The 10081-nt window shown below is 36.5% G+C and overlaps 1 protein-coding gene across 2 annotated transcripts in view; it reads left to right on the forward strand.

Annotated features, from left to right (window-relative positions):
* The window catches only part of ACAN (aggrecan), a 100411-nt gene extending 93183 nt beyond the window's left edge, over positions 1-7228 (forward strand). For both annotated transcript variants that reach the window (XM_063448884.1, XM_063448885.1), the window contains 2 exons: positions 3580-3762; positions 6686-7228. In XM_063448884.1, coding sequence (XP_063304954.1) covers positions 3580-3762; positions 6686-6765 — 263 coding nt within the window. In that variant the 3' untranslated portion in view covers positions 6766-7228. The remainder of the gene's footprint in view (positions 1-3579; positions 3763-6685) is intronic.
* Positions 7229-10081: the final 2853 nt, after the last annotated feature.

Below are 10081 nucleotides of genomic sequence, written 5' to 3' on the forward strand. Positions count from 1 at the left end.
CAAGTTACTTATATGGGCCACCAACTGAGAGGTGAAACCATGGGGCAAACGTGGGCACCAAACAAGCTGCATACCCTGCAGGACTCACCGGAGCGACTGTTGTGGCCTACCAGCATGGTCGGCATGGGGGAGGCGGCTGCTCCCCTACCACCTTCATTGGCAAAAATCTCAAAAAACTGCCCTGGCCCCCCCCTATGGACCGCTGAGGGTTATCCTACATGCTGTGGGATGGCATCCCCAGTCACAATCGGCTAACCCTCAAATGGAGACAACCGACAGTGGGCCATCAGACATAGTAATAGGGTTGTACACGCTGGCTCGGCTGGATGCCATATTCGCAGCCTTCAGGAAGATAATGGAACTTAGGGAACAGCAAGCACTTGCATACCTCCCAGAGAAGCACTCTCTTGGCGCTGCACACACGCTACCACCCCAGAGGCACATATCACCCCATAAAGCGAGCCCGTAAATGGCGCCCCAGACAGCAACTTCTACCTACAGGGTGCAAATCGGCACGTCTGCATCCGGCAGCAGTTACCCCCCAACAGAAGAATATGCCAACTCTGACCAAGCCAAGTCATCCACCACGGCCCAACATGAGGTCTCAGAAGAACCTGCATTCCTTCCTGCAATGTTACCTGGCACCTATAAGGAGCAGGACCGACACAAGTAGCTTTACGGCAAACCTCCATGAGAGTGAGCGGCCGGACCTGACAATGAGACTCTCAAGACCGCGTTCAATACTGCCCCAACAGGGCATTGGCTGACCTCAGCACTGAGCTGCGAACACTATTTCAGGCACAGAACTCCCCGCAGGACCCCGCACTGCCACTGCCAGTTGTAGAGGAAGGAAATTTCTTGTCTCTCTGTTTCTATCTCCTCTCTAACTACCAACCTGCATTAAACCCCAGATGCCTTAACATGTCTACAAATTCAGGAATGGGCCTACCTGATCACCTTAGCCTTGTATTCGCATACCTCTTACGCTCAAATACATTTTATTAATCTTTCTCAGCATGTTTAACTTGATCATAATAACATAAAACTTTGCTGATCTTTTTTCTCATTCCATACTATCTCTTGCTGTACACATGCTTGCTCGTATGTCGTGGGAATGTGAGTTCACTTATTACAAATACTCTCGAAAGCGCAACATTACTCTACTGATTCAATACTTTGAAAATTTGTGCACATTCTCTGGAATGACTTGCAGTGCTCTGTCATGTACCTTAAAATGTCATGTATTCTAGAACGATTGCTACCGCTGTTGGAGCATGGCAGACATGTTGTTTATCTTTATGCACACCAAAAATAAAGATTTTTTTTTTAATGGTTTATTGAATTTTGTAGTTTTATAAGAATTTATAGAAATAAGCAGAAATTATCTGAGGCCAGTAAGAAATCAAAATGCATTAGAGGGAAACACTTATATAGTGATTATGTAACATACAAAACCATCAACAATTTGACACATGATTACATTTCCTCCTGCAGAATCCGTGTAAACACAGAACAATAAAAAGTTTGCACCTTTGTGTATCCAATATCCATAATCAGTCTCTTTTCTTATCTTTTTCAAATTCTGGATATTAATGTGTCTTTCTATCCAACTCACGCAGCATGTTTCTCTCTATTCTCTAACTTTATGCTTGCTATTTATCTGTCAATTTCTTTTCCCTCTGTCATTTTCATTAATTTAGTATGTCCCACTTTGTGCATGTATTGAAGGCTGTTTGGTGGCATTTTGTATGTGTGTATTTGATGTGTGTATGGTTGGAATGCTGTGTCTGGGCTGTGTGTTTTGTGTAAGCTGTGTGGTGTGTTCATGCTGTATGATGTATGTGTGAGGAGGCTTTGAATGTTGTGTGTTGGCTTCAGTAGTAAAATATTGGTGCTCCTGCCTTTCTGATAAACTATGTACTTTACTAGTGACTTTTTCTTATTTTCTATTTATCCAAGAATAATTATCACCTATATCCCTCCAAAAAGCAACACCATTCTATGTAATACCCGGTCATCCTATCAGACTTTCCCCATATCTCATTATTTTACTTTATGTACATTTTGAGAATTTCATTCCATAATTAAGTAAGGTGCCATGGGTTAACCATCACTGGGCTACGGTAACAGAGCAATGAGAGATAGTCAGGTTGACTTAACTAATAATTACAAAGAAAACTGCCTTTTTGTTTCTTACATAAAATGCACACATACATATTGGTATTATCTAATTTTTAACAACTGGTTTACTTTAACCACCAATTACTCAGGAAGCATCATGTTATGTAGATATTTATTGAAGGTCAAGTAGGTAAAATGAATCCTAAGATTATAGCATATGTTACAAATATTGTAATATGGAACTTAATTCACAGTTGCATATCACCACCCAAAAAAAGAGCATTGACTGCCTTGGTCAGCTCTAATTAGTTGTCGTTTTACAGCATCAAACAAAAGAGGGATAGCCTTCTGTCTTTTTCAATAGCTGAAGCTTTTTGTTTTTCAAGGAAAGCCTTTAAAACACTGTTGCTAAGCATCTTAGACTGAGAAAAAAACATGCCACACTGCATACATATCTACATCAGTAAATGGTAAAAAAAAAAAAAAAAAAGATAATGGGAAGGTATTGAATACTTATTTATGAAAGGTTTTAATTAGTGGTACTATTATTTACATAGCACTAATTCAGTGACAGACTGAGAATTTGTGACTCTGGAACACAAAAACAACAAGGCGACATTAGTCTGTTGGGGTGCTCAAGAGCTTAGCAACCGCCTTGCCAGGACCTAATGCCAAGGTGGAATTATTGCTTCTCGTTCACTACAAGTCACTTTTTACTTCTCTTAGATGCACTGATACTTTACCTCTTAAACTAGCTGCACAAGTCTACACATACAGGTTAATAATATTAGTTTAAAAAAAACCCAAAAACTCTGTCACAGAGATATCAAAGCTTACATTTCCTAAAGAGGAATTCAAATATATAAAATATATATTTTACCTTTAACATGATAGTGGGGTCAGTAATTCAAGATGTGCCTTTTTATTGTTGTATAATGATTATGAATTTATTGTTCTATATTCTTTTTAGAGTCTGCTTATAGCCTTTTCCGCATGTACTATATAAGTATGAGCATCAAACAATTAGGAATGATGATGAGATACAATACTATTAGAAAAATCTGCCCCAGTTCATAGAATTGCAGAGAGTAGCCCAGTTTTAAATGGATATATCAGTAAGGGATCTGCAAATTTATGCTTGCCCGCATTTGGATCACCGTTATGGGGCACATGTCAAATGACATTATGTTTGGTATTGCCCATTGAATGACACAAACTTTGAGCATGAGCACATCTGCATTTGCCATCACACAATACTACAATAATAGTAACTAGAGGGAAAAAAAGTCACATGTACAGTGAATCCTATTACAGGCAACATTGTTTGGAGTCAGGTTGATATGAATTAACCATTTTTGGTCTAAGATTTGAGGGTATTTACATATTTGCTTGTCTTTTTACTATCCTGATAGTGAGCGGTGTATTTACTACTTTTCAATAATATGTTTCTCAATGCAGTGGCATGTGGCGACCCCCCAGTGGTAGAAAATGCAGCTACATTTGGACGAAAGAAAGAACGTTACGAAATCAACTCATTAATCCGGTATCAATGTAACCAGGGATTCCTACAGCGCCATATACCTATAATCCGGTGTCTACCAAGTGGACACTGGGATGAGCCACGGATACAATGCATAGACCGTAAGTATTGTTCATGTAAAATCTACAATTTCGGATTAGTTAGATCATTTAGATTTAATTTTGGATTTTTCTTACCGTTCCTTATATACTTCCATTTGGACAAAAAAAAAAAATACAAAGTATTTACTAAATCAGACTGTTATGAAGGCATTAGTAATAAATATGATATATATATTTAAAAATGAATATAAATAAATCTACTTGTAATCTTTTATCTAATGTTTATTAGTAGTGGCTTAAAATGTATATCATATATGTCATACTATGTCTTTGTATCTTTTTATTCCTTTGTCTGTAATTGCCTCAGTCTATCTACCATGAATACCACTGTGGCCAACATAATCTTTTTTCCTTTATGGTCTCAGCATTCTATAATCACTTAAAATTGCATTTCATATTTCGGCAGTCAGTCCAGTTAAGTAAAATAAGGCAGCATGCTGACTAATTACAAAGATCAACATTCTACTCCCGAGTTACATATATATGCTTGCAACTTAGCTCACACTGGTTGGGAGGTTTCATATGATACTGACTTGACCAAAATTAATTTTTACTTGAAATGAAAAATTCCAGGAGCAACGGGATAGTAATGTAAATGAGTAAGGACCTCTGCGGGAGACCACCTAATTATACAAAGTTTTTTGAGCTGCCAAATATACATTTTACAGAAAAGTGATACTTTCACTAGAAGAAAGGCCTACTGTATTACATCTAGTGTTAGCTGACTGTTTCCTTACAAATTGGTACTTTTGATTGCCACAAATCCTTGAATTCAGATCTGTCAGATCACAGCCTGGCTGTTCTAAACTTGAGGTGTCAAACTTTTTGAAGTCCATGTACCAAAATTTCGGCTAATATATGTTTCACTGTTCAATGATAAGCAATCTTTTATTGAAACGTTAAAGAAATATTTAGACTCAAGAACACACTGCAATTCTTGTTTTCTTACGTTACATTACTTCTGTGTTCCTTCTATGAATATTTTTATTTTTTTTTGCTGGAAAAAAAATTATTCTACTGAAAAAAAATAAACAGTTAAAAAAGTAAACCACACCGTACACTACTTGCTTGACATGCTCTTAATTGTTCTGACTGTGGAATCACTAGCAATAACATTGAATGGTGACCTGTCGTCTAAGCGCATGATAATTAACTTACATAACTGTACTGGTTTTGTGGCAATTTAAATTAATTCAGTCTGTATAAGCCTATGTGTCCCCTGTCATTTCTAGAGGCTGGAGAATGCTAAGATGTGATAATGAAGCAGTGATTTCACTCCAGTTGATGAAATTGCTTCCAGTTCCTATAATGAAAAAACTGAGAGACGTGTTGATACTAAAGGGACTTTGTATAGAGTCCAAAACATATGACAAACAGTGTTCCTTAATGAGAGATCACTTACCATACCATAGTAGACCAAAAGTGTTGAGTTGAAACAAAACTGAGTTAGGGTATATTTCTAATCCAAAAACATATGCAAGGAATCAGCAGTTTGCAACAATTTGTAATAAACAGAGCATAGTATAATACAGATTGTATATAGTAAAGAGTGCTATATAGGATTGCACTCACAAGCTATTATGTATATAACAGTTGCCTCCCCCAGTGTTTGGGGAGTTTTATCCTTCCCGATAGCTCCAATCTGTTTTTTACCAGTGGCACCCAACAGGGTGGTAAGTAATAAAGGTTTTTATTATTTAAAAGAATATACAAATAAGCTCTGATGTATTTGTTCTCTGCAGGGACCTTCTCAGGGACCAAGTATTAAAAACAATGAAAACAGAATACTTGGTCCCTGAGGAAGCACCTGAAGGGAAGAAACCCGTTGGAATGTATTTGTATATTCGTTTTAATATTAAAAGTCTCTTTTTACTTACCACCCTGTTGGATGGCCTCTGGGGAAAAACAGATTGGAGCTAATAGCCCCCAAAACACCGGGGTAGTCACCTATTACACGCATAATATTCCAATATCTTATGAAGGCAATGGTATGTAGCACTATTTACTATATACAAACTGTATTACACTATGCTATGTTTATTAATATTTTAGGAAACATCTAAATCCCTATATATATGTTTTTGGTATAGTATTGTATTTTAAGGGATATCTATTACTAGGGCCCTTTGGGGAAGCTGAAACATATAATCACACACAAGTTAAGCATTTCTATATTGGTGGTGGGATTAGTTGATATATTTTGTGGTGTATATATATATTTAAAAAGTACATTTTGTTAATAACCTTAATAGAGTATGTTCTCCATGATAATTTCTACCATATTCCAAATATTTATAATATAATGCACTAATATTTTCTGATTGTTTATAATATTATTACTGATTATTGCTGAGAAAAAATCATTATATATATGCTAAAAATCCTCAGTCTATGATTATCTTCTAAAAAGTAAAATATATTTTTTTAAATAGTTCATATAATTTTGAAGGTGGGGAAGTTAAACTTAATCCATAACAAATCACACATCATTAGTGTTCAAGGTGTCCAAAGTAAGCCCTTCAAACAGGTAATTTTTTTTAACTAGCCTGTGGTCAGAGGCATGTTATTGTTTTAAAAGCCAATGCCATCTACTCAGTTTGCCCAACATAGGTGGTATAATCGCTAACTCTTGTAAGTTCTGGAACCAGTCTAAGCCTAAAACCTCAGCTGCTGTGGAAGCAGGTTCTTCAGCAGGGGATACTTGCTATAGTAATGTCATCCATCAGGCTTATGGGAGACACTCAGACCATTCTGCACACATATACTATCTGGAATTTGTAATTAGGATGAGGCATCATATAGTCTTCCTTTAATCTCAACAAGTTAATAATGCCATTGGTTGGTAGCTCATAAAACAACCTCTTTACACTTGCAATATCTGCCTTCATGAGTTTTTTCTCTCTCTCTGTTTGATTCCCTGCAGTTTCCACTTTCAGACACAAGAGAAGCCTTAGAAGTCGATCGAGAGCTATTGCAAGAGCTGCACAGAAAAATGCCCATTAAAAAAGCAAACAGAAAAAAAATATTGTAAAGAACATTTATATTAACAATGTTGATTTGTTTTTGTTTTGTCGTATAAGGAGTTTATATTCAAGAAAACCCAGGCTGTATAAAAAAAAAAAAGCACCAAAGCAAATTAGGTTTCAGCATTTTTACTAATGGTCAAATAAGTGCCTTTGTTAGGGTTCACGCTGTGCCTTTCTTCAAAAGGTTTTAAACAAGGGCGAAAAGATGTTGAAAAGATGTAGGAAGGCTACGTGAAGCTGTAAAGACTAATGTCCCATTCTTTTAATTAATTATAATGTGACTATAATGTGATATTTTTATTATTTAAACTCCAGGCTGGCCGAATTAAAAATAAAAAAATATATAAATATATTAAAGGTTACAAACACATTGCACATCAAGAAACCTTGAATAAATAATTGTGATCTGTTGCTGAATGTATTTTAAATGTGAGAGGACAAAGGGGTGGGTTGGGTGGGAATTTTAAAAGAGAACGGCTCTGTCCACATGAATAATTTTAAATCAGATATTTAGACCATTAAAGTGATGATTTAAAAAGCAATTGTTACCATAAGTTCCATGTACCTCCTACTGTGCAATCCCCCCACTATTATCAAACACGGCTCCTCATTGTCATCTTCAGGATGCCTTTGGCAAATTATCAATAGTGCTGACTGTGATACATCTGTAATGTTATTGAATAAAGGAAAGCCATTTTAAAGCCATATGACATAGAACCATGTATATCCTATATGATCTGATCATGCCGATGCATAGCCACCCACAGTTTGCCTAAATGCCCACTACTTTGGCAATATAGAAGAAAAACAAAAAATTCGGAAAGAATGGCGTCACCATCAAATCACTGCTGTGATGTTCAAGGGTTTGAATATCATTTTTAAAAAATCTTTGCACAGTTATTAATAATACTGCACTTATTTAATAATGCACTTAAATATCCTTTAAACATTCTATGTTTATGCTTATAAAAAAAAAAAAATAATAATTCTCTAAAATATATTTATTAAAGATTCTATTCATTCAGTCTGGAAACCAGCCGTCACAGAGTAATATAGATCTAGCTGGACAAGATTTTGTTTTAGTCATTGATGATCTTCTGTACACCAATCAAGCCCAAAATGATCAAAAAAACATGAGATGTAGTGCGGTGATTGCTAATTTTATCACTCAGACTGTTATAAACTGTGTTTCCTATGGTGCACAGCTTTTCAAATAGTTAGCAATCTGTGTTCTAGAACTTTGGCTGCATTTCATGTTCCGTACTGGCTGATGGTGTTGACACTTGTAGTCTGAAATGGTTTCACTACCATAAGTACCTTATGCCCACTCAGGATGTTTATATACAGATACAGAGATTATTTTATAAACAGGCAAAAAATATAGGTGCAGCCAATGCAGTGCAGTGAGGCTTTGAGTTAGAAAGGCCCCCAATACATTCTGTCTTTTAGTGACCGAAGAGTGATATATACGCTCCCTTATGTTTCCATTTCTGTGATCCCTCATGCTACACCTTGCCCTCTGATTGGAAGCAGGGATATGATATCATATCACAGAGCTCTCTCATTAGCCCATATAGAGGAAGGCCGTAATAAAGCACAGCCAATGAGAAGTTACAAATCCCATATCCCTCTCAGCTAAATTTCACAGGATAAGTTGTCATTCATTTTCCCATGCCTTGTATTGTCCTGGTAGCTAAGTGAGAAAGGATAGAATGTGCAGTTCTTTTCCTCTTGTTATTAAAAAGGTACAAGGTGGGGAAATAAAAAAACAGCAATGGGGCAAAAAGGATTTTTAAAGAATATTAAGGAAAAATAGAATCCCTCTTGCCCCCACAATATGTCCCTGCACTATAATGTAAAAAAGGGAATTTACCGCACACATCTGAGCCTCCTTTTTTGCACCACTACTTATAAATCAAATCACGTACCAATAATGAACATCCTATCAGGAAAAGGAGATCAGATGCATGCTGGTTCTAGCAGCGAGAGACCATCAATGCAAATAGCACACAGGAGGACAGTTGTGCATTTAAATAAGTTATTGTACAATTTTATCTGGTTCATGTTAAAAGAGACATTCATTGTAGCACATGCCAAACCAGTGTATCACCTCTGTTGGAATAAATGTGCTGTCTGATGTATGATGGTGAATGCTCCAAGTGGGTAAATAAAAACACTTTGGCACAACAACATTATGTGGACAGGTTTGCTGAAAGCACGAGATTAGTACATTCCACCGTTACTCTGCTTCCCCTGCATTTACAGCGACACCTGTGTCTCTTCTTTTATAGTATAATTTTTAATGTCCTTCCGTAATAGGTCAGAGACATTAAGTTCCGTGGCCCATCTGTTCTGCGGGGACCGTGCAGTGCATGATGTTTCCGTGCATCTATTTATATAAAAAAAAATATTAATAATAATGTTATTAAAAAAAATAATTGGAGCACTAATTTGTTTTTATTTTTTATTTAAATGAAGTTGCAATAGTCTCCTAGACGTCTTAAGGAGCCTCTGTGTGTAATGTCATGTACAACATTTTCTATATATTTTTTCTTTTTGTAAAAAGCAAATCAAATATTTTATAAAACTTGTGCATAGAGAGAAGACAGAGAAAAGAATGTTTCTAACATCATAAAAACAATATTTTGTGAAACATGTATAATAAAATGCGAACCTGTTGTATTATATGTTTTTTACTGGATCTACCATTAAATGTATGGGTACTGTTTGTGGGTATAAGGTGGCAGGACATGATGTGGATGTATTCAAGTACAGAGTGTATGAGCAACATTGTGAAACAACGAAAGTGATGTTACAAGGAGGCAAGTGTGAGTAGGGATAGGGAATGAGCCTATGAATGCCTTACTTTGGGGGTTCCGAGACATTCCATTATTCACTTATAATGGAGAGGAGGAGGTCTCTGTGAGCAGACCATGCATACAGAGGACATTCTTCAAGCTGCTTTCTCAGGTACCTCCTGTGCTAGAGAATCAGGGTACCTAGAAATATGTCCTGTCTCTTCACTGTCTGTTGTTCTCTGCTCAAGCTCAGAGCATAAAGCCCAGACCTGTCCTGGTGATTAGGGAAATTATGAGGTTTCCAGTCGCATAGAGTTCTTAAGAATCAAGAAATCTATGCACTCATTTGTATGCATCCACTTTTTCTATATCAGTGTGAAATAGTCTAGCAATGCATGTCAAGCCAATCCTATGAGGTCACCAACTTTGGCCAAACATTTACCAATTATTCCATGGCAGAATATTTAATCAACCAACTCATCTGGTATAATTTGA

The sequence above is a fragment of the Pelobates fuscus genome, chromosome 3, assembly GCF_036172605.1.
Source record: "Pelobates fuscus isolate aPelFus1 chromosome 3, aPelFus1.pri, whole genome shotgun sequence".
Classification (NCBI taxonomy): domain Eukaryota; kingdom Metazoa; phylum Chordata; class Amphibia; order Anura; family Pelobatidae; genus Pelobates; species Pelobates fuscus.